The sequence below is a fragment of the Palaemon carinicauda genome, chromosome 30 (genome assembly GCF_036898095.1).
Source record: "Palaemon carinicauda isolate YSFRI2023 chromosome 30, ASM3689809v2, whole genome shotgun sequence".
Lineage (NCBI taxonomy): Eukaryota > Metazoa > Arthropoda > Malacostraca > Decapoda > Palaemonidae > Palaemon > Palaemon carinicauda.
The window spans coordinates 78,640,051-78,666,396 of NC_090754.1; the positions used below are offsets into that span (position 1 = coordinate 78,640,051).

The 26,346-nt window shown below is 37.3% G+C and overlaps 1 protein-coding gene across 2 annotated transcripts in view; it reads left to right on the plus strand.

Annotated features, from left to right (window-relative positions):
- The first annotated feature begins 13,792 nt into the window (after nucleotides 1-13,792).
- stas (Transmembrane protein stas) overlaps nucleotides 13,793-26,346 on the plus strand; it is a 75,049-nt gene continuing 62,495 nt past the window's right edge. Inside the window, exon 1 of one of the 2 annotated variants that reach the window (XM_068354108.1) lies at nucleotides 13,793-14,468. In XM_068354108.1, the coding sequence (XP_068210209.1) occupies nucleotides 14,414-14,468 (55 nt within the window). In that variant the 5' untranslated portion in view covers nucleotides 13,793-14,413. Of the gene's footprint in view, nucleotides 14,469-17,382; nucleotides 17,563-26,346 lie in introns of those variants that run through there. The other variant, XM_068354109.1, reaches the window with a different exon arrangement.

The following is a 26,346-nucleotide window of genomic DNA, read 5'->3' on the forward strand; positions in this document are numbered from 1 at the left end:
GCTGTGACATACTTTTGATAACCTGAATGTGATAGAAAGCACAAAACTGATAAAAAAGTATGATTACATAATTTTGTTTACAGTTTTAATCAACTCATGTAAAGTATATTGAGGGTTATTTTTATACAGAATTAAAGATAGCAGGGTACTTAGATTCCAGATATTATAAAAGTGATTGGTATATTCTATATTCAGTAGAATTATCCCTTTATTCAAATAGTAAACAAGCTATAAAAGTAACTAAAAAAAAACAATCAAATAAAATTTATTAAGCTACGAGGCTTGCTTGAGCTTTCACAGTTCAAAATAAGGACATTTGCAACAAAATTAAGCTATTTTTGTTCCAAATACTGTATAAGGTTGTGGTAGCCTGTTGATAACGTCCTTGCCTGGTGATCGTCAGACTAGGGTACTAGTCCCGCTCAAACCCGTTAGCTCCTTTGGTCGCTGAAACCTCACCATCCTTGTATGAGCTCAGGATGGGGGTTTGGGGGAGCCTATAGGTCTACCTGCTGAGTCATCAGCAGTCATTGCCTAACCCTCCCTGGTCCTAGCTTAGGTGGAGAGGGGGCTTGGCGCTAATCACATAGTCAGTCTCTAGGGCATTGTCCCTTGCCTCTGCCATTCATGAGTGCCCTTTAAACTAGGAAAATCACCAGTCATAGCCTGGCCCTCCCTGATCCTAGCTTGGGTGGAGAGCGGGCTTGGATAATCATGTGGTCAGTCTCTAGGGCATTGTCCCTTGCCTCTGCCATTAATAAGTGGCCTTTAAACTAGGAAGATCGCCAGCCATCGCCTCACCCTCCCTGGTCCTAGCTTGGGTGGAGAGGGGGATTGAGCGCTGATAATTTGGTCAGTCTCTCGGGCATTGCCCCTTGCTTCTGCCATCCATGAGTGGCCTTTAAACCAGGAAGATCATTCCAGTTTCTTACCACAGCTGGGGCATACCTTTTGGAAACCTTTTATGGTACTGAGCCTTACATACGAAAAGGGATTAAGTACAAACTGGTGATGACCTGAAGGCAAAGGGTGGTCAGAATTATGAACAATTGAATATAACGTGAATGTTGAAAGACCCAGGCCTACACGGCTGTGGACTATGAAACGTGAAGTAGGAGATGATGAATGGAGAAGTATTGATTTCAAAGCCCAAGATAGAGACGACTCACGAAATCTAACCGAGTCCCTTTGCGTCAATAGGCGTTGCAGATGATGATGATGATGATCTAATCGACATACGTGAAGGGGGCTAGAGTTCGATGCTAAGATCTGAGATACGGAAAATAAGATTTGAATTGGCTCTTGAAGATCAAATTGAAGCGATAGGTTGATTTTGTATTTCAAGATACTATATTTGATTCATAGGTCACCCAGTCCTCAGATTTTTTTTTTTTTTTTTTTTTTTTTTTTTTTTTTTTTTTTTTTTTATCTAGGTAACTTTCATAATCTTGTTCTCCTCACAGTTATTTGAGCATGGTACCATTATGGATGGCTTTCTTTCTGATTTACGAATATAATTAACCTTCCATGGGTTCTCGTTAATTGTGCAGTATTCCATAATACAGATATTACTTAAATACTTAGTTATTGAAACATTTAAAAGAATCTTATAAAATATAGGATATTTTATAAATATATGATCTGGAAGACTTACAAAATTATACATACATACATGCTTTCATTTTTCAACATTGAGTCATTTCACATGGCAGTGATTGGCTCATAAAGAAGAGAAAAAAACTCACTGGTCATTGTTATTCATCCTTTAGCTGCTGAATCGTGGATGGTCTCCCTGTGCAGCAAGTTTCCATAACTTTAGCCTGTCACTTAATATAAGGCCCATGTTGAAACCTCTACTTACATTCACCTCTGTCTTGTGTGCAGGTCTGTGTATTCTGGATATTAGGATCCCATTCTTTACAATACTTCATCTACACCTTTTATGTAACTCTCCTGTTATCCTTTGATCTACCCCAGTCTTTTAGTTCCTTTTCTATCTACTCCCTACTTTACTTTATCAATCCTTCTAATATCTCTTGATACTTTGAAAATGTTTCATCTCAACAACTCCATTGTTTTTTTCTTATTCTTATTCAAACATTATTTCCATGAAGAAGAAGAAGTAGCTCAAGAGCTCCTTTAGACATTTCCACTTTAATTCATTTAAACAACACTAGTCCCATTCCAATATTTTGCGCACACCCTGCTGCCTTTCTTTATTATTATTATTATTATTATTATTATTATACATATATATATGTTATAATATATATATATATATATATATATATATATATATATATATATATATATATATATATATATATATATATATATATATTTCTGTGTGTATAGAGGTTCGTGAATAGCCTTGCAACTTAACGAAATTCAATGAGGTTTAAACATATACCACTTTCTTCCTTATCACACAATACTTGTTGTTTTAATCAACAATTTGTCTTATTACATCGATTGATAAGAAAAGCCCTATTGCGTTCAAACATCAGAAATGAAGAAAGATTTCATGGATTGAAAAAGAAACAATTAAATCTATTAAAAACAAAACAAATATTGGACTAAGATTAAATAGATAATTTGGAGAAGACCAATTTCTAAATTAATTTTAAATAAGTCATTTGCATCTTTTACCACTTAACCTGTTTTTATGTTGAACAGGCTGACATAATTCTTCTCTTTTTGTAGTTTATATTATGAAATATATTTATAGTTGATTTTATGAAACATCTGTTTTAATGTTGTTATTGGTTTTTAAATATTTTATTTTAATAGTTCATTACTTCTTATATCGTTTATTTATTTCCGTATTTCCTTTCCCCACTGTGCTATTTTTCCCTGTTGGAGCCCTGGAGCTTATAGCATCTTGCTTTTCCAACTAGGGTTGTAGCTTAGCTAGTAATAATAATAATAATAATAATAATAATAATAATAATAATAATAATAATAATAATAATAATAATAATAATCCTGTCAATTGTGTTGTCTGCAGTGCCTTCCTCAAGGCTCATTGAGGCATCGAATTATAAGATCCCGCAGAGCTTATGTATGAACCTGCCTCACGCTCAAGACGGCAAATGGCATAAGATATCTTTTAATTATGTCTTACAGGATATTCATAATGATTATAAAAAAGGAAAAATAGAAAATTGTAGGAGAATAAATGGGGAAAAATAGTGAATGCCAAGCTGTATTTACAGGAGGGAGCTATAGAAATAAGAAACTCCCTGTAGTAACTAACTCACTTATAACAGCTATAGAATATAGTAATGTTTTTGATTTTGGGAAAAGAGTGGCATTGATGGCAGTTTTGAAAGAATACAGAATCCACGTTAAAATCCTATAGATGCAGTTGTAGGGAGACGCAACAAATATTGACGTAGAGGAGAGTATAGAGCAAGAAATAGGTCAAGGTCATATAACTTTCCTCACCCAGATCCATTAATTGATAAGGTCTCTTTAATTATATGTAGCTCTGAAACTTCTACGTGTGTTTATTGCAAATTTACTGATGAGAAACACCTGAGCTTTCTCTTCTTCAATTGCTCAAAGAATGCATAAGTAAAGAAAGTTCTCCTAAATTTGGAGACCTGTTTAAATGTTTAAAAGCTACTCGTGAATGGCAGGGCCAAGGGACAGTGACATTGCCCCCTTGAGTAGGACAATGCCCTAGAAACTGACCATATATACATATGATAAGCGCCCAAGCTAGGACCAAGGAGGACCAGGCAATGGCTGTCGATGGCTCAGCAAATAGACCTATAGGCTCCCCAAAACCCCCCATCCTTAGCTCACAAAGATAGTGAGGAAGCAATGACCAAAGAAACTAACAAGTTTGAGCGGTACTCGAACCCCAGTCTGGCGTTCACCAGTCAGGGACGTTACCACATCGGCCACCACAACCCTAAGGAAAACTTAGAATTTACTTATCATGCCATGTTTTGAATAGTATTCCCCTACCTAATTTCCAGCAGCTGATTCTCATCTAAACTAGTTGGAAAAAAACTTGAGGTCTATTAAATTCCGTAACCTGGACCTATGCCATCGTCTTTTAATTAGCTCTGTCCATGCTTTATAGAATTATCATAATTCAAACCCTCCTTTACATTCAGATCTTCCCAGAATTTACTATCCACTATAGAATACATATATACAGTTGATTCTAACAGTCTTGCCCTTTCCTTCCGGACGCTCAAAACTTCATAGTATTCTAGAATTTCGAGTCCGGTTGTGGCCAAAATGAGGAATGATCTTCCCAATCAAATATTCATAAGTTCAAACTTGATGCAAAGGCTTTTATACTTTGCAGGTTGACATAAGTCCTATTTCATTGTATACTGTATATGTTACTTATCTTTCACACAGTTATTCATCCTAGTATGATTTTTATTCATCTTTCATGGTTTATTCTGTTTCACCATTTCTTTTCAGCACTGTTATTATTATTATTATTATTATTATTATTATTATTATTATTATTATTATTATTATTACCTGCAAAGCTACAACCCCAGTTGGAAAAGCAGAACGCTATAAGCCCAGTGGCCCCAACAAGGAAAACAGCCCAGTGAGGAAAGGAAACAAGGAAAAATAAAATATATTAAGGAGAGTAACAAAGTTAAATAAATGGTTCCTATATAAGCTATAAAAACTTCAACAAAACAAGAGGAAGAGAAATTAGAAGAGTAGTGTGCTCGAGTATACCCTCAAGCAAGAAAACTCTAACCCAAGACAGTGGAAGACCATGGTACAGAGGCTATGGCACTACCCAAGACTATAGAATAGTAGTTTGATTTTGGAGTGTCCTTCTCCTAGAGGCTAGACTGATTACACAGTTTGGGCCCTGGGACTTGTACCTATTTGTTTTTCCAACGGGAGTTACAGTTTGGCTAATAATAATAATAATAATAATAATAATAATAATAATAATAATAATAATAATAATAATAATAATTACTATTATTATTATTATTATTATTATTATTATTATTATTATTATTATATCAGACGAAACCGTTGTTTGAAATTATCATCCTTATCAACCACTAGAGATATCACTTTTCAATTTCGTATTTTCACATCATGATAAACCTCATAGTCATTCAGTGTCACCTAATCTCGATCTCCGTGTTCATTTCACACTTCAGTTACCTTTTTCAGTTTTTAAATGTCACTACCATTCAGTTTTTTTCAATTGTATTAACCTTTTCCAATATCATTTTCAGCAAATACCCAGAAGAGGGTCAGTTTTGGCAACACTGCGCCCGATGACAATGGTGGCGTTTTCTGAAATCATTTCTTCGATTATCAAAATCACATAATATCATATTATCTTCCAAAAATAGCAAATTGACAATTTCTTTTGTAATAGTATATTACAAGGAGGTAAAAAGATTAAAGAGAAAAATATATGAAGGCAGAAAGACAAGGATTTTTTTTTTATGTTCGTCTGTAAGAAGTTCGAAAAAGCAAACTCTCTCTCTCTCTCTCTCTCTCTCTCTCTCTCTCTCTCTCTCTCTCTCTCTCTCTCTCTCTCTCTCTCTCTCTCTCTCTTGAAATATGTATGCCTAGTATTTTCAGCCTATCCCTTTAGCTCTTTTAGAGGGGGAGGTGCCAGATAGGCTTTAGAAAATCTCTAAGGATGCTTTTTCTACCACCGAGTTGCAGATACCTTATACAGCGTTCGATCCCGAACTATCGCTCACCAGACCACCCAGCATTAAATGAATATCAGCATCTGGTTTGATTCGGAAAAAAGCTTGTCTATTTACCACTTGGAACATTCACTGGAAAATTCCATTTAGAAATATACAAATATAAAGTTAGCTGAGTTTCGGAGAAGAACCAACAGATTTCATTTTGAAAAATAGTGGGAAACTGCCTTTCCATCCATCGCTATCTAGTTCATTCATCATCTATTTAACCCTTTTCTTCTTTGCATTCAGCTTTTCCCATTTCTATTATGGGGTCGCTGATTACACGTTATTTTTGAAGAGTTTCATAATATTAACGGGGAGTAGCATTTTAGGAAAACCACCATGGAACGATTTTAATGACTCAAATCTCGTTTACACATCAGAGACAAGTGTGCAGTTAGGTACGAAAACTTCTTCTTCTTCTTCTTCTTCTTCTTCTTCTATACGGAGTCACTGTTTCTAGCTAGCCTTCTCCATCTCCCTCTGTCCTGTACATCTTGTTCTCTTAGACCGTTTTCCTTCATGTCATTCTATGATTTATCTTTCCACCTGAACTTTGGCATTCGCCTCCTTCTTCTGCTCTCCACCTCCAAGTTCATAACCCTTTTACATACATCGTCTCCCCCTTCTCATGACATGACCAAACCATTTCAATCTTCTTTCCGGAGCTTTCTTTGAAACCTCTAATACTTTGAATGTCCCTCTGATCAATTCATTCCAGATGTTATCTTATTTTTGTGACCCAACACATCCACCTCAACATTCTCATCTCGTCCACTTCCATTTTTTTTTTCTTGTTCTCTCTTCATTCCTCGTATATTTAATGTCTCCAGTAGTATATACATGAATTATTTGTTTTAATGTTGTTAATTTTTTTTAAGATATTTTATTTTTATTTTTCATTACTTATATCATTTATTTATTTTCTTGTTTTCATTCCTCGCTGGGCTATTTTTCCCTGTTGGAGCCCTTGGGCTTATAGCATCTTGCTTTTCCAACTAGGGTTGTAGTTTGGCTAATAATAATAATAATAATAATAATAATAATAATAATAATAAAGTTATTAGATTTGCTTGGCAGTGGCACCCAAAGAAACATTGGGCTTAAAGGTCCTATAAAGTCACTCTGCTTCTTTGCTGGTGTTTATTGATATAAGAGGAATGAAAGAAGTTGATCTAAATATGGAATAATATTTCATGGCCCTCCAAATTTATTACTTATAGTTTGCTTTTCAATTTAGTATGAACATATATCCCGGCAAATCTTGGACTCGACTATCCACGGGATTTTCTGTTAATTTCTGGTGGTTCATATGAGATCGATTAAATTGCAGCAAGGAAACGTAATTTTACGCCAATTTCAAACCAATGATTATTATTATTATTATTATTATTATTATTAGTAGTAGTAGTAGTAGTAGTAGTAGTAGTAGTAGTAGTAGTAGTAGTAGTAGTCAAACATGGGTTATGTAGTGGTTTATGTCAAGCGTCCTTATGAAATTTCACATAGCTTCGTGTAGATATGTGATATCATCGTTAGACTTTACCCCTGCTGTGTAATTACGATCATGATAGGCCATCGTAGCCTATTGGAAACGTCATTGTCTTGTTCTATAGTTTCTAGTGATGTATGCAACCGCTCTTTCATTTTGATCCAGGTATAGGGTGATTTGGGAAACCTATAGGTCTACCTGCTGAATCATCAGCAGCCATTGCCTGGCCTTCCCTAGTCCTAGGTTGATGGAGAGAGGCCTTGGGCGCTGATCATATGTACAGTATAGACGATCAGTCTCTACATTGTTCCCTGCCTTTGTCACCCATGACCAACCTTTATTAGTTTGTGAACTCTTGTTCAGAAATTCAATGGCTCACGTTCACTGATTGCAATATTGATCAACATCTCACTTGAATGTTCTGTTGTTTATCCCACCTGGGTACGCCGTATAATCAAGACCACTTCTCTCCTTCATATCACGCACAAACAAGGCGTTCCCAGGTGCCCCACATCCAGGGCGCGCAATATCTCGATCAAAGATCAAGAACTACCTTCAGGAGATACTGTTATCGAACCGTCGTGAAAAGTGTTCGCGCGAGTAATGTTACTTTACGACGGTCGTGTAGAACGGACGCTCATTTGATCGCTCAGTTGCTCTCTTGTTTGTTGTTACGTTTTATCCTTGCTGTGGGACTGAAGTTACTGGACCTACATAGATTGATTTACTAAGCTGTGTGGATTTTATCAGTCCCAAATTAATCATGTACCCTGCTACGACATAAACAAGATAGCAGTAATAATTTATCTGTCAATGGAAACAAGTTGTATGTGCTGTGATTTTTTATTTTAAAGTGATGTGAAGTGAATATCTTAGTGGAGTTATGATTACTTATGGAATAACCTTATATATTTACATTGATTTTTTAACGTTGATTAACAGTGAAGCACCGTGGCCTCTTCAAGTGAAGTAGTGTGATAGTTTTGCCATGCAAAAGTGATTAACATGTGCGTTGACATGGTATGGAATAGTTACGGTATATGAAGAACTATTATTTTATATATTTTAATTGGGATATGCCTTCGAATAGAAATTATATAACCACAGTAGAATGTAATCTGATTTTCAGCTCTCTCTCTCTCTCTCTCTCTCTCTCTCTCTCTCTCTCTCTCTCTCTCTCTCTCTCTCTCTCTCTCTCTCTCTCCCCTCTCGACAAATTTTCGTTTAGATGCTATGGAAATATATATTTATTCGGAGCAAAATTGTTCTTAATATAATGCTGTTTACTTTCCAATGGTGACATGAATATTTCAATAAAGCTATTTTCATACATCCATCTCATACAGATACATCCACCGAAAATCGTAAAATCTACTCGAAACTTTTACCAATGAAACTGGGAAAAAAAACGTCATAGGTTTAATAAAGAAAAATTATAATATAATATGAGGAGTTCCAGCTACAAAAAAACTAGATTAAACGATGTATCTTTATTTTTTTCCAAGGTCTTTCAATAAGCCTCAGGAAATAAGTCAAATGAGAATGCAGAAATAATAACGTGAAATCAATCTCTCTCTCTCTCTCTCTCTCTCTCTCTCTCTCTCTCTCTCTCTCTCTCAATTCTGTTGTCCATCCAAAATTCTGTATCACATATCTACGTCTTCCTAATATAATTAAGTTACAATGAATTAAAGTTGTAGATTCATCATATATAGCATTTCCTTGTCGAATATTAAAAAAGAAAAGGTGTTTTAATGAATTATAGATTTACAGAGAAAGTAATGGCGCAAAAAGAATATTAATCAAACTATAAAATGAAATTGTTAATGAAATGTTGATTCAACTGTTCATTGAATTAATTACTCCTAAAAAGATACGAGATTTGTCATATTTTAAACCACACAGATTGGTGATTTTTTCTAAGCGACGGAGTTTCTTTCTTCTTCCTGTAAGAATGTAGTTTATCCGTTCCACTCCTGTCTCATTTTGCTCTTAAATAAAATATATGGCGTCGTAGGCCTATTTCTTTTAAACAGGGCTAATAGATTACGTTATCACGTTTGACCTTCTTCTTTGTTAATTTTTCCTTTCTAAGTTGAACATTTTTTCCCTGCTTCGTTTTCTATCTCTGCTACACTGTTAAAAAAAAACCTGTAATTTTAATCGGATATTCTCCGTAAAAATATACTATTCTCAACCGTGTTTCAGTAAAATACGGGCTACCGCAATTTTCACCATACTTTATTATAATCTTTTACGGTTGGTGACCGTAATATCACTTTTTTTTACGTTAATATAAATCTTTTTTTAAAGCGGTAAATGTCTAGCAACATTTATGCCAGGATTTTTACCGTTTTATTACGGCAAATTTTTAACAGTGTACGGGAATTTTGTAGGTGTAGGATAGGGTATTCAGACCATCGTGTTACTACAGTCTCGTTCATTGAAGTCCCTGATTAATCGTGGTCTAGATTACATTGCGACCATTGTGTTATTAAGCCTGCCGATATGCATGTAAAGGCAGATCATTTCTTTTAAAGATAACGTGTCCCTGTTTATATATATATATATATATATATATAGATGTATATATATGTATATATATATATAATATGTGTGTGTGTGTGTGTAATTCATATAAGCCACATATACTCCTCCTAATATCTGGATTCCCTCTACCTCGGCATCAAAGACCCATGAGAATGGGGTGGGGGAAATCAACTCAAAGATAATAGCTTCTGGTCGGCCAGGGAATCGAACCCGGGCCCAAGAAACCCTTGACTTAGCAGCTCAGCCAGAAAGAGAGGAAAACACGTCTAAATGCAAAGTTATCATTAAATATATATATATATATATATATATATATATATATATATATATATATATATATATATATAATATATATATATATATATATATAATATATATATATATATATACATACATGCATACACACACAAACAGACACACACACACAAACTAACCACAGGCAAAAGGAAATATAGACTATAGGATCAAGTGCTGACTAGTTTCGTGATACTTCTTCAGAGGACTGATTTATTGCACTAGGTTTCTTCACATATTATATGGTAAACTGCGGGTACGTACAAACATACAGATATTTACAGAACAATAGGCCCTACCACAACAAACTACCTGGCTTATATTTCGTCAGGTGGTTGTGGGTGTAGTCCATACACCCATTAGTCAGGTGTTGGAAACGGGTCATTTCGGATGACAGGTAAATTTTAAGGACTCCCGATACAGTTTCTATGTGTGTGTGTGTATATATGTATATATATATATATATATATATATATATATATATATATATATATATATATATATATATACTACATGTATGCAAATACTTGTGGCAGCTTTCATGATTTCTTCACACATGCATATACCCCCATTTGCATGTTTGCACACATGATGAACATGCATGGCAGTAGGTTGGCCAGGGCACCAGCCAGCAGGTGAGATACTATCACTGGAGAGTTAATGGGTCCTTGGACTGGTCAGACAGTACTACAGTGGGTCTTTCTCTCTGGTTACGGTTCAATTTCCCTTTGCCTACGCATGCACCGAATAGTTTAGCCTATTCTTTACAGATGCCCCTTTGTATTCATACACCTGAGATTACCAAACAATTATTCTTCACCTAAGGGGTTGACTACTGCGCTGTTATTGTTCAGTGGCTACTTTCTTCTTGTTAAGGATTGAAGAGACTGTTAAACTGTGGAAAGCATCTCTTTTCGGAGAAGGGCACTCCAAAAATCAAACCATTGTTCTCTAGTCTTGGGTAGTGCCATAGCCTCTGTACCATGCTCTTCCCCTGTCTTGGGGTAGAGTTCTCTTGCTTGAGGATACACTCGGGCACACTATTCCATCTAAATTCTCTTCTTGTTCTGTTGAAGTTTTTATTGGTTATATAGTAAATATTTATTTCAGTGTTGTTACTGTTCTTGAAATATTTTTCGTTTTTTCTTTCCTCACTGGGCTATTTTCCCTTTTGGAGCCCTTGGGCTTATAGCTTCCTGCTTTTCCAACTACGGTTGTAGCTTAGCAAGTAATAATAATGATAATAATAATAATAGTAATAATAATAATAATAATTATAATGATAATAATAATATACGCATATATGCAAGTATAATCCTATTAACATGAACATAATTACATACATATCAATGCATATATATATATATATATATATATATATATATATACCACATACCAATAAGTAGCAGCAAATCAAATATTTATATTTATATACAATAATTGTACCTACATATGAATAATAGCTTAAATTTGAAAGATTAATTTCACAAATGCAGTTATTATCTAAGGTACAGTCAGTTCTACATTAAGCAATTAATAATTTTTATAAATCTCGCAGATCTATTTGCATATAAGTGCATCGAGTTTGTACATTCCATGTCCTATTTTCAAGTTGTTATCAAAGCTTTATTTTTTTTTTTTTTTAAACTGGACTCTATGATGTTTCTTTCCAGTGAGTTATTTGAATGCACCAATTTCTTTGCACATGACCAATTAATTGTGTGATTTTTATCGCTAACATAGACAAGCATTGCATTATCATTTTGAGCTTGCCTAACACTTTTCATATGTTGTTGATTTGCCTGGGTACTGTCAGGGAATTCTTTGTTATTATTATTATTATTATTATTATTATTATTATTATTATTATTATTATTACTTGCTAAGCTACAACCCTAGTTGGAAAAGTAAGATACTATAAGCCCAGGGGCCCCAACAGGGAAAATAGCCCAGTGAGGAAAGGAAACAATGAAACATAATATATTTTAGGAACAATGATATTTAAATAAATATTTCCTATAAAAACTATGAAAACTTTAACAAAACAAGAGGAAGAGAAACGAGATAGAATAGTGTGCGCGAGTGTACCCTCAAGCAAGAGAACTCTAACCTGAGAGAGTGGAAGACCATGGTACAGAGGCTATGGCACTACCTGAGACTAGAGAACAATGGTTTGTCCTAGAAAAGCTGCTTACCATAGCTAAAGAGTCTCTTCTACCCTTACCAAGATGAAAGTAGCCATTGGACAATTACAGCGCAGTAGTTAACCCCTTAGGTGAAGAAGAATTGTTTGGTAATTTCAGTGTTATCAGGTGTATGAATACAGAGAAGAATCTGTAATGAATAGGCCAGACTATTCGGTGTATGTGTAGGCAAAGGGAAAGTGAACCGTAACTAGAGAGAAGGATCCAATGCAGTACTGTCTGGCCAGTCAAAGGACCATATAACTCTCTGGCGGTAGTATCTCAACGGGTGGCTGGTGCCCTGGCCAACCTACTACCTATTATGGCCGTTTCTATTGTAGGTTGTAGATTGGCCAGGGCACCAGCCACTCGTTGAAATACTACCACTCGAGAGTTATGTGGTCATTTGACTGGCCAGACAGTACTACAATAGATCCATCCTTCTTGATACGGCTTAGTTTTCCTTTCCCTACTTTCCACGTTCTCTGACAACTCTGAGATTACCAAACAATTCTTCGTCCAAGGAGTTAACTACTGCTATGTGATTGTTCAGTGGCCACTTTCCTCTTGGTAAGTGTAGAAAAGACTCTTTTAGCTATAGTAAGCAGCTCTTCCAGGAGAAGATCACCGCTGCTCACCTGCTCACCCGGACGCTCGTTATTCTGTTATTCTGTTAATTGAGAGATTCTTGACTATTGTTCTCCACTCCATGCGATCCTGACAGATTCCTACAGCTTCAATTTGTGTCGCATCTTGCTAACAAATTATTGGTGTTATCCTTCCACCTAGTTCTTGGTCTTCCCCTTCGTCTCTTGCCTTCCGGAACCCAATCCAAGCCATCTCAATCGACCCTTTTGCAGCTCTTCTAGGAGAAGGATACTCCAAAATTAAAAGATTGTCCTCTAGTCTTGGGTAGTGCCATAGCCTCTGTACCATGGTCTTCCACTGTCTTGGGTTAGTTCTCTTGCTTGAGGATACACACGGGCAAACTTTTCAGTCTTATTTCTCTTCCTCTTGTTATTTTAAGTTTTAAATTTGAAAAATCTATTTTGGTGTTATTACTGTTCTTAATACATTTTATATTGGTCATTACTTCTCTTGTAGCTTATTTATTTCCTTATTTCAATTCTTCACATGGCTATTTTTCCCTGTTGGAGCCTTGGGGCTTTTAGCACCCTGCTTTTCCAACTAGGGTTGTAACGTAGCTAATAATAATAATAATAATAATAATAATAATAATAATAATAATAATAATAATAATAATAATAATAATTGGCTCTTTTCAATTGGAAGAATTAAATGTTCCACACCCATTCCTTCTCTTATATTAAGAATAGAATTCATGTCTACGGCCATTAGTCCTAAACCTAAGTGGTTTATATCAGAAAAGTCAAGAGCGTTGTATATGATAGAATCCCTTGATAAAAATATTCCAAAGTGAGTTTTATGTATTAAATTATATTTTTTTTATGTTAAATCTGTATTTCTTTCAGAAGAGAAGCATGATTCCACTCTTTGTTGTTATCAACTAATAATGAATCTTCATCTCCAATTGCACTTCTTATAGGCATAAACTATTCTTGAAAACAAAACTCCATTTGTGAATGTTAGCGGTTGACGGTTACGTGGTGCTTACAGTATTGCAAGAATGATGTTGCAGTGTTGTTAAAAATATTCCTGCTATACTGTCAAGAATAGCGTTACGTGACTGCATATTTAGACTTAGTTACGTAATTTAAGACAAAGATACAAAGTCTGAAAGTTAATGATACTGTTGTAAAAAAAAATTAATGAATGAATGTATGGTGCTGACGCTGTGTCGTTAAAACATACGGTTTGTTACTTACCTGGAGACATTAAGGTGTGCTGTGTAACGGCACGCGAGTAACCTGATTTATGTTGGTTGGCGTCGTCGTGCTGTCAAATGCGTGCCTGTGAAAGTCTAAGACACGATTAACATATAATGGAGTGAACGTGTTTTTCCCCAAGTGTTATACGGGAACTGTTCTTATCTTATGTCGGCCTACTTGATGGCCAATGAAATGACAAGCATGTGACGCAGAAATGTCCTTTAGAAAAAAAGGAAAAAGTTCTGGGGCTGAAATTAATTTCAAAGCGTTTAAAGGAAAAACGTAGATCGACGCTGGACACCATAATTTGTTTTTTAGAACAGTTGTAGCGTCATGCGCGCTCGCAGAGGAACACAAATAATATTTCTTAGTGATTATGTTGTCATAGGTAAGTTTTACTCCATTCTTTTTTTTAATATTCAATCTTTGTTTTTACACCCCCCAAAAATTATATTCATTTATTTAATTGTATGTTATGCTATATGCAAAGTTTAGAAATACTTATTCGTAAATTAATGAATTTGGATAATGGTTTATGGAAAGAAATGTAATACTGTTATATTTTTCCAAGCCATTCTATATTCCCTCTTCTCCGTGTGATCTAGATATGAATTTGTCTCATGAAATGTATATTCTTAATCTGATTAGAATATATATAGGTAGACCTATATTGGTATATTGTAGTGTAGACCTACGTCCTGCACAGAACTCTCTGGCCTACAGTATAGTAATCGTATCTCTCTGAGTGGCCCAAAGTACACCAGTTTAATATTTCATTTCTCATTTCCTTTTTAACTGCTCTATATTGCATTTTTTTGTGTGGGTAGCTTTGTAACTTCCTAACCTCAGTTCTAATGGGTCAAATAAAGACATCTGAGTTTTAAAGCAATATTCAACTGGTTTACATGGAGCCACTCGGAGCTTGTTTTATCTGATACCATGACGTCCTGTCCAGAGAGTTCTGTCCGGGACTGTACATACATATTCATATAGAGAGATTGTCTCGCTAAACATCTTTTGCCCTTAGAGAAGTGACCCAGATGTCATCCCTTTGGTTTTAACGAGTACTTAACGAGGAAGGCTGTTTGGGTGCTCATGAATATTCAAGGAGACAGATGTGTTGACATCTGTCTTTTCTTATTGGTCATCAGAAGTCTCGAGCTGACCCAACTCACTAATTTCACTGGTCCAACGGTATACAAACACACACACACACACACACACACACACACACACACACACACATATATATATATATATATATATATATATATATATATATATATATATATGTATATATATATATATATATATATATATATATATATATATATATATATATATATATATATATATATATATATATATATATGTGTGTGTGTGTGTGTGTGTGTGTGTGTGTGTGTGTGTGTGTGAGAGAGAGAGAGAGAGAGAGAGAGAGAGAGAGAGAGAGAGAGAGAGAGAGAGAGAGAGAGAGAGAGACAACATCATATGCAGCCATTTATAGTTCACTGCAGGACAAAGGGCTCAGATAGTCAGTCCTTAATCATGTCTGGAGTTTGGCCAGTTTTCATCACTAAGTTAGCCAGCTGCGGATTGGTGATGTTGGGAGACTTTTGTCTAATTGTTCACAGCAAACCAATCCAATATCGGTTGTCTTGCCTAGTACAGCGTTGTAATAATAATAATAATGATAATAATAATAATAATTGTATTGTTTAAATGATTCTGAGTTCTCCTAGTAATTGAAAAGATGGGAAAACTTGAATATTTTCAAGACTAAGCAAGTCTTGATATGGATAAATTTTGAATATTTGTAATATGCATCCCATAAGAATGATAAGTTATCAATGTATTAAAGGATGTGCAAACCAACAAAGACTAGGCCTATGTATATTGTAACGTTAATGTTTTTAGTTCACAAATTTAAGTACAACTGTGAGTTTTTATCGTGGTATTAAGACTTAGCATAAATTATGGAACAGCAGCGCTCTTGAGTGGTGGTTTTATGCAAGTTAATTATATCTAGAATACAAAGAACCCAGTGAAAATCCCACATAATTCTCTATTCTCTTAGTTTTTATAGCATTAAGACTAAACTAAAATCTTGAATCACATTGCATGTGTCGACTCACAATTTCATGTGTTTATATATATATATATATATATATATATATATATATATATATATATATATATATATATATATATATATATATATATATATATATATATACACTGAATGCATATGCCTAAAAAATAGTTAGTTATTCTGGAGAATACGAAAGAAAACTATCATTATTATTATTATTATTATTATTATTATTATTATTATTATTATTATTATTATTATTATTATTATTATTATTATTATTATTATTATTATTATTTCTTGCTAAGTTACAACCCTAATTGGAAAAGCTGGATGCTACAAGCCCAGGGGCTCCGACAGGGAAAATAGTCCAGTGTGGAAAGGAAACAAGGAAAAATGAAATATTTCAAGAGTAACAACATTAAAATAGATGTCTCCTATATAAACTATAGCTTAAATGACGCGATAGTTTACAGAGATACGTATTTCGGGATCAATTCATATACTATGTTTTGCTTTGAAAGGGCGTTTTAATATTTATTTTATAAGTAAGAAGAAGCTATTGTTAAGATTCTTAATGGCAATCCCAGCTCTGTCTTCGGGATGTGTCGGTTTGGGTCACGTTTACTGTTTGTATATTAAAAACGTGACTCGGATTTGATAGATGGACGTACAAAGATAAGACTACAAACACAAACTTAAACTACTGAATGTTATAATTTGAAAAGGCTTTCCGTATAGAAATAATGATTCTCTATTTTGCAATGTAAAAGGAGATAATTATACCAACTTGTTTCAGTTTAATCAGTTATGAATGACTTTTAATGTTAGGTATATGATGTAGATACCCATTTTATGAAAATTTATAATTACCAATATAGTTTTCGGTCTTGTACGTATCTGTTGTAAAAGGGTATTACTAATTATGGTGATACGCACAAAACTCAACCAAAAACAGTCCATTGCTCAGGATACGTTTGGTTAAATTAATCTGGTTTTATACACCATCTTCGTTTTCATATACATATTATTTTAGCTTAAGAGAGTTGATATGCATAAGATATTAATTTTAGATTAATATTTATCTAATTTCTTTCTGGTATATAATCAATTTTATCAATATAATAAGTTAAGGACTAAATAGAATACAGAGAACGGAACCAATCGTACCCGAGAACCGATGTTCAGAGTATGTAACAGAAATCTCTTATGTTGTGTTTACGAAATTGTGAGGTGTCACTTAAGAGGATAGAGCAAAGATTGTGATGTCTTCAGCTGTCACTACTGAATCGAAAATTTCCATCCCTCATGGTTGTGACTCGTTGAGTTGTAGCTTATTAAGTTGTTAAGCATAATTGATGTAGTCCAAAGCTAGAAGCAAGAATCTGAGGTATTTATAACCCGTATTTTTCTTCTTACCTTCCACTGTAAGCTTTAATGTAGTTGGCCAGAATCCCATTGCGTAGTCATCTGGCCTACGTTTTTACATAAGATTATTAATAAGCTTATCATAGACCCGGCTAAATTGTTTGTATTTTTTTTACTTACTGTTGAGAGGGCTGCTTGAACTTAGGTGGCCCAAATATTGGTAAATTTGTTACTCGCTGACCAAATACTATGGTAGACCTACCGGTAGATGTACGTAACCATTGCTTAGGCCAGGCTACTGTAGACTGTTGATATAATATTCAATTATTCAGTGATTAAGTTGCTTCAATTTCTTGCCATGTACATGTACGATACGTTTTTCAGGTATTATTACAGTTTAAGGGGAGCATCTGCCGTTGAACCCAAAACCGTTATTTATCACTAGATGAATCTAATTTTTCTAAATGTTACACCCCCTAGTGCAAAGGTAAATCTCTGCGAGTTTCATTGAATTCTGCAATTATTTTTTTTAAATGAATAAAAAATCTATTAAAGAAATTTAATTCAATTATTATTAAAAAGTCCTGAACAGAATTAACAAAAAAATTCCATGAATTTTTTTAGTTTCAACCTAAACAAAATGCCAATAGGACTTTTCCATATTTTTGGTAATTATGTTACATGAATATTTTTTATATTTATATATTTTGAAAGTTTGAAAAATATAGAAAATAGAAAATATACTTTAGAAAAATTCCTCCATACAAAATATTGTAAATTTATTCACCTTTATAACGATGTATTTGGATTTAAGATCGGTTTATAAATAGCGGAGAAAAATCGTTTTGAAGGTCAAGAAGTATAGTTTTGAGATATCGACGGTCAAAGTTTTTCTATGAGATTATGAAGGAAAGTAAAACATAACTTTCATTAGCAAATATCATTATCGATACTTATTTCGAACTACTGTAGTCTAAATTACTTGAACAACAACTAACTTTCTTTCCAGATACAATTTCTACTCAATACCGCAAGCACGGCCCCAAGGCCTCCTCCCTCTTATTAGGGTTACTGATCACTCTTCAACATCATCACTTCACTGCTGCCAGACTCACCGTCACTCTTGCCTACTTTATGCTTTTTGGCCCATCTAAATTGAGATGCCACTATCACATTTCTCTTTCTGGCAGCTTAAGACCTTCTTTTGTGTTTGGGCATTATGGAAAGTTAATCAAGTACCCGACTTTAGGAAAATAAATAAAATCCTTCGAAGTGTAAACAACGGAAAACTGGCACATATACACACCAGTGTTCCATTACCACGTGGGTGACTTAAAGAAGATAACAAAAAGATATGAAAAAATGGTTGTATTTATGCAAAATCAATGCTCAAGACAAACCTACATAGTCTGCTTTAGCAGACAACTCAGGTAGGATGACGTAACCATCTAGAAACCACTATATCTTCTTTATATATAAGAATTATTGCCAGAAACTTCTTGAGGGCACATGCGACATGTTTGGCCATAGATAGAAGTGATATCTCAATTTTTGGTATCTGAAAGTTTATATATTTATATCCATAGCGGATGCTCCCCTTAAGCTTGGGGAGGATATTGATTCTTTTTTAGTTGGAATTTTTATTTTGTTTTGAATAATGTAATAGTTACAAGTCTAATCTGTAAATTTTCGATAGAGTCCCACCCAGCAATCGTTGTATGAAAAACTTTTTTTTCCCCCGATAATGTTTTAACCCAGTTTTCTCACTGAGATTCTCCTTAACTGTTAGGTTTTCCTCCAATATTCAGGTTAAAAAAATGTCTAAAATATATGATAACCAGTTAAAAGATATATGGTTTATGTATTTTCCCAGAAATTTAATATATGGTTCATGTATTTGGCTAGAGATTTGAGTATCATACATGTAATTACCCATAAGGGGTTTATTGAAGTTTTTTAAATTGATGTAACATTGCACCGTATGGAAGATGAGGAATTGGTTTGTGTGTGTTTGTGTAACTCAATTTGGAGGACTCTAGGTTAGGTTAGGTGATTGTGGGAATGTACAATAAAATATGATGGGTACGTGGTGTATTTTTCCTTATTTTGAACAATTTTGATGATGATAACTGGAAGAAGCCCTCGAGTTTGACTTCACTAATTGTGCAACACTTACGGGGTCTACAGTGAAGTCGATATTGAAAGGAACAAATTCTCTTCAAAAGAGATGCTGTAGTCTATCCAGGTATAATGAGTATGCTCGCTCTCTCAGGTCTTTAGAGCAGCATGCGTCCTCCATTACTAATACACAAGCTCATAAGTAATATTGCCTGTGAGTAATCAGGAGTTTTGAACTTTGATTCATTAAATAGCAATGAACGTACTGCTTTGTGCGCGCACACTTCCCCACTAACTCAATGGAACCTGCCTCACCAGACCTTGTCTATGCTCCACACACTCCCACGCTGGTGTGCTCAACACTAGCGAGTACAGTATCAGTTGCTCACGTGATCCTATGGATCTTCACGTTTCCCCGATTGCGAATTAAGCGAGGAGAGCATGCCCTCACATTAGTAGCACTCACAGTGTAGAGCACACTAGCAATACACTTTTCAGACGGATATGGAATAGTTAATAAAGACGTGCTAGCGTGCGATGGCTGCGTGCCCTCAACAGAATTTAATAACTTAATTTGAAAGGAAGGAAACTTCCTTTGTCGTGTGCCTAGTCAGGCCTCTAAGCACACCTTATCTACGGCGAAGAAATAAGAGGTAAGACTATCATACAAAAGTCTCAAGTATTACCGGTCCTTGTCAGATTCAGGGTTCTCACTCTTCAGAGATGCAGATTTTTCCTTCACAGTTTCCCCTGGACAGGGTATAACCACATGACAACATGAACCTCAGGGGAAATCACAAGTGAGACCCATTTCACTAAATCCTCATCCTCAGATGTATAGGTGTAGATCACCTAGGTGCATATCGTATGTGATCAAATACAGACTGTCCCCAATTAAGTTTGTCTTCTCCAGATGGTTACCTTTAGACTAAAAGTCTCCTGATGGTGTTACTCATACAGGAATAACAGAAGACCCTTTTTCACCCTTTTGAATGTGTTCAAAGTGGGGGGAGAGCAAAGACTCTAAGAAAGTGCCGAAGAGATCCTCCGATTCACCTTGGTTCTTGTACAAGAAGGATTATGAGGATCCACTGTCTCCTTGTTCACCAGGGCACCAGCCACCCATTAAGATACTACCACTAAAGAGTTATGGGGTCCTTTGACTGGCCAGACAGTACTATATTGGATTCTTCTGTCTGGTTACGGCGCATTTTTCCTTTGCCTACACATGAATAGAGTAGCCTATTCTTTCCACATTCTCCGCTGTCCTCATACACCTAACAACACTGAGATTACCAAATAATTCTTCTTTACCCAAGGGGTTAACGACTGCAATGTAATTGTTCAGTGGCTACTTTCCTTTTGGTGAGGGTAGAAGAGACTTTTTAGCTATGGTAAGTAGCTCTTCAAAAGGTAAGGAGTTGTATGTTGCGTTTATGGATCTGGAGAAAGCGTATGATAGAGTTGATAGGGAAGCAATGTGGAATGTGATGAGGTTATATGGAGTTGGTGGAAGGTTGTTGCAAGCAGTGAAAAGTTTCTACAAAGGTAGTAAAGCATGTGTTAGGATAGGAAATGAAGTGAGTGATTGGTTTCCGGTGTGAGTGGGGCTGAGACAGGGATGTGTGATGTCACCGTGGTTGTTTAACTTGCGTGTTGATGGAGTGGTGAGAGAGGTGAATGCACGAGTGCTTGGACGAGGATTAAAACTGGTAGACGAGAATGACCGTGAATGGGAGGTAAATCAGTTTTTGTTTGCGGATGATACTGTACTGGTTGCAGACACAGAAGAGAAGCTTGGCCGATTAGTGACAGAATTTGGAAGAGTGTGTGAGAGAAGGAAGTTGAGAGTTATGTGGGTAAGAGTAAGGTTATGATATGTACGAGAAGGGAAGGTGGTGCAAGGTTGAATGTCATGTTGAATGGAGAGTTACTTGAGGAGGTGGATCAGTTTAAGCACTTGGGTTCTGTTGTTGCAGCAAATGGTGGAGTGGAAGCAGATGTACGGCTGAGAGTGAATGAAGGTTGCAAAGTGTTGGGCAGTTAAGGGAGTAGTAAAAAATAGAGGGTTGGGCATGAATGTAAAGAGAGTTCTATATGAGAAAGTGATTGTACCAACTGTGATGTATGGATCGGAGTTGTGGGGAATGAAAGTGATGGAGAGACAGAAATTGAATGTGTTTGAGATGAAGTGTCTGAGGAGTATGGCTGGTGTATCTCGAGTTGATAGGGTTAGGAACGAAGTGGTGAGGGTTCGGACGGGTGTAAGAAATGAGTTAGCGGCTAGAGTGGATATGAATGTGTTGAGGTGGTTTGGCCATGTTGAGAGAATGGAAAATGGCTGTCTGCTAAAGAAGGTGATGAATGCAAGAGTTGATGGGAGAAGTACAAGAGGAAGGCCAAGGTTTGGGTGGATGGATGGAGTGAAGGAAGCTCTGGGTGATAGGAGAATAGATGTGAGCGAGGCAAGAGAGTGTGCTAGAAATAGGAGTGAATGGCGAGCGATTGTGACGCAGTTCCGGTAGGCCCTGCTGGTGCCTCCGATGCCTTAGATGAGCGCGGAGGTAGCAGCAGTAGGGGATTCAGCATTAGGAAGCTTCATCTGTGGTGGATAATGTGGGAGGGTGGGCTGTGACACCCTAGCAGTACCAGCTGAACTCGGTTGAGTCCCTTGTTAGGCTGGGAGGAACGTAGAGAGTAGAGGTCCCCTTTTTGTTTTTGTTTCTTTTTTTTATGTCGGCTGCCCCCCGGGATTGGGGGAGGTGCCTTGGTATATGTATGTATGTATGTAAGTAGCACTTGTAAGAGGACACTCCAAAATCAAACCAATGTTCTCTAGTCTTGGTTAGTGCCATAGCCTCTGTGCCTGTACCATGGTCTTCTCTCTCTCTCTCTCAGGTTAGAGATCTCTTGCCTGAGGGTACACTATTCCGTGTCACACTACCCAGTTCGCTACTCTTCCTCCTGAGGTAAAGTTACTTTTGCCTTTGACAAACTGCTCTTCCGGTTTGCGTGTAGATTCGCTGACGGCTCCAAAGAAATTTCTGAAGCCTCATCCCTGATGTGTTTTATCCAGCTTCATTGGACGGAGAACTATTCGGGGGCGGGATCGCAGAACTACCATCTGCGATCCTCACTTCAGACAAGTGCACTGCTTTTCCCAGTGAGACACTCCTTCTCTGTTCATCAGAGGTACTAGTTTCCTCATCTAGACGAAACAGATCGTCATCCTTCGGTCTCTTTGAGTTGCTCCACTTCAGTAGTGCTTTTCACAACATGCACTTGAGGGAGTTTAGCACACACTCCCTTCTTGGAACCTAACCCAGCATTTTCCATCGATGGCGGAGTAAAGTACAAGCGTCAACCTTGGCGCTTAATACCTCACCCGCCTCTTGGAACTTATTCTTTCACACGGGTACAGTGTTTCGGTTCCCAGCGCTTTCTTCTTCTTTGAGTTTCAAAGAGCCCACATATACGATTAGCAGTCTTTTACATCGGCTCTCCAATCCTCGTCAGTGTTCATGAACGTTTTCCTTCGCTCCATGACCACGACTAGTACTACTTCTACTATTAGTGGGCTGACGTGCTGTGTGCCTAAGGGACGAAATCTCCTCTTCCTCTGGTTTCCTCTTCCATTGCGTGACTTTAAGGTATACGGTTACCTTACAAGCCGACATCTTCATTGATAAGACCTTCGTTGGTTGTGCATGTGCTTTGTGGACGACATACTTGTGGTCTCTTCTTCCAAAGAGGAATACTGTACCTCCGTCACCTACGCATGGTGTCTGACCGCCTACAACAGAACATCCTTGTAGTCTGGTACGACAAGTGTACCTGTGGTACCAGTTAAGTATTGTTTTTAGGGCATTGCATCTCTCCTGAAGGAGTCCCTCCCCCACCTATTTGTCGTTTCCAGGCAGGTAGAGCATATTTTTACGCAGCGGTGGCCACAACACAAGTCTTCTGACCACTCGCCTCCACCCGTTTTTCCTTTGATTTGGAACGAATCTTGTGAACACAATCCTTTGAGGTTATTTACTTCTCTTCTCTTTCTTCTCGTCAAAAGTTCGAGAACTTGTCAAATCTCTGTAACGGTTGTTTGGCCGATTCCTTGGATCTTCTCCTCAGCCCTTCACACCTGCTTTGGGAGACATAACCCTGTGGGGTTATTCCTTTTTCATTCCCTCTTGTCTAGGGGATTAAATTCAGCTCATGCTTACATTATGGCTATAGCAATTTAGAAGTGATGATTCCTCTTCTCTTGCTCTCTGTGTCTGTTGGCCTACGCTTCCTCAGGACTTGTACAAGCTTTCTCAGCCCTCCAGCTGCGGGATCCTCCTCCAAAGAGGCTTATCCTGACCTTAGTCTTGTTCGCCAACCTTCTGACTATGATGCTCTCCCTCAGCGGAGCTCGCCCATCGGCCGATGTGCCTCTGTAGGGATAACTCCTTTCTTGTCCTCAAGTTGGGTTTGCCCTGTGGTGGGTAATCCCCTCCTCCCTCCTACGAGTTTGGAGTACAGTACTGTACTCTTCTTTTTTTCGACAAGGACAGAGAATCCGCATCTTAGTTACAAGAGCATGCATATATTCTCATCCACCCACCTGTTGAGGTGTGAGGGCGGTTCTCTCTTTAATCTACGTGAATCCGAAACTCCAGTTGGACTCCCGGACTCTGGCGTAACAAAATGTTTCATCAAGGTATCTCCGAGCTCCTACAGACAATTCTTTCCTATAGAATTCTCCAAGTTTTGTCCTCTCCTCATGGAACAAGTTTCAGGTAGTTCATCAAACTGTTCGGCGAGGAGGAGGTATACGGTTAAGCAAGCACTTAATCCACAGGACTTCCTGTGCATGTTCTACCACTAGGACTCGTACTCCTAGATTCCAAACATCCATCATCAAGGAAGTATCTTTAAATACAGGCATACCATGTTAAGGTGCAGTGCTTCGGTTTTGACAGCACCTCAGGTTTTCATGAGCTTTTACCCTGTTGTCAACCTGGGTCCAGAGGATCGGCTTCATTCTCTGAGACTTCGAGATGACTGGCTGTTCCTAACAGACTTGGTGGTTTACCTTTGTCACCGCCGAGACAATTCCTTAAGTTTTTCATGCTCTTAGGATTGAAGTAAATCTCGAGAGGTATCCCTGTCTCCTTATTAGAGATGGATATTCTTAGAACGATGGGGTCCAAGGCACGGAAGATGGTGGTAGCCTCTTCCTTCCACAAGACGCACTTTCAGCCAGTAGTGGTTACATCTCATGGATCACCGTTTCACTATGATTCGTCAAGCCCGCATTGGACTCCTTCAAATTCAACCTTTTTAGTGGAAGCCAGATCCAAGGTGGTGCAGCACGAGGGATTGCCCTTTTTTCTGGTCTCTACAGGACCTGGGCAGGAGACGGGCCTGAGAAGATGGTTGACAAACGAGAATCTCCGCCAAAGATTCAACCTCCTTGTCCCATCTCTGAATTTGATGTTTCATCTCATGGATCACCGTTTTACTCTGGTTCGTCAAGCCCGCATTGAACTCTTGAATCCAACCTTTTTAGGGGCAGCCAGATCCCAGGTGGTGCAGCATGAGAAATCTCCCTTTTTTCTGGTCTCTACAGGAGACGGGCTTGAGAAGATGGTTGACAAATGAGAATCTCTGCCGAGGATTCAATCTCCTTGACTCTTCCCTGGATTTAATGCATCAAAGAAAGGAGGCTGCCACAAATGCTGTACCACTCGGCCTCTGGTGTATGGTCAGGGTCCGAATGGTACTGTCATTTAAATCTCTTGGAGAAGAGGGCAGTCTTCCTAGCCCTACAGCAGATACTTGAGTCCCTGGCGTGTCATTTGGTGGTATTAGTGAACGACAACGTCATTGTAGTGGCTTACGTAGAACAAACAGGGCAGTAATTGCTTTTTGCAACACCTCTGTCTTCTAGCATGGTAGGCTAAATGGGCAGAAGATAACTCTGTTTCCCTATCAGCTCCATCCATTCTGGACAAGGAGAAATGTGCTCACTGTCTTCTTAGCAGAGCTACTCAGATATTGGTCCCCTAGTGGACTTTGTATCATTCAGTGGCCTGCAGTGACTTTGAGGGGATTCCTGATAGTGGATCTCTTCGCAATGTCCCTGAACAACGGGCTTATCCTCTACTGATTCCCAGGCTCCATGGGAGGATGCATTCAGCAACGGCTGGTCAACTTCGGTGTTTTAGCCGTTTTCTCCCTTGCTGTTTGAGGATAAGGGCGCTTAACAAGGCATGATCATCTGCAACCTGGCATTGATCCGCTTAGCTCTGCTTGGCATCTGCGTAAGTGTTCCCGTACCTTCTTCAGATGCTGATGGAAGCCCGTAGAAAACTTCCTCCATAACACAATCTACTGTACTCTAATAGTCACCTGTGAACATCTTTCACAAAGCCGTAGCTTCTCCACGACTTCTTGCCTGAAGACTATTTAGCATCTCCTCTCTCAGAGAGGAGGTGCGAAAAGGATATCTGGATACCTGCGTAGATCTTCGGCTTCAGACTACTACGCCAGGTGGAATGCCTTCTGTAGTTGGTGTCGTGGAAGGGATATTTGTTCTGTAACCGAAATACAAACCACGCTATTTACATTGGGTTTACCTTTTAGCGCAGCTGAAATGGCGAGCCATTACAATTTAACGAGGGTGTATTACCCCCGCGCTAGTTAG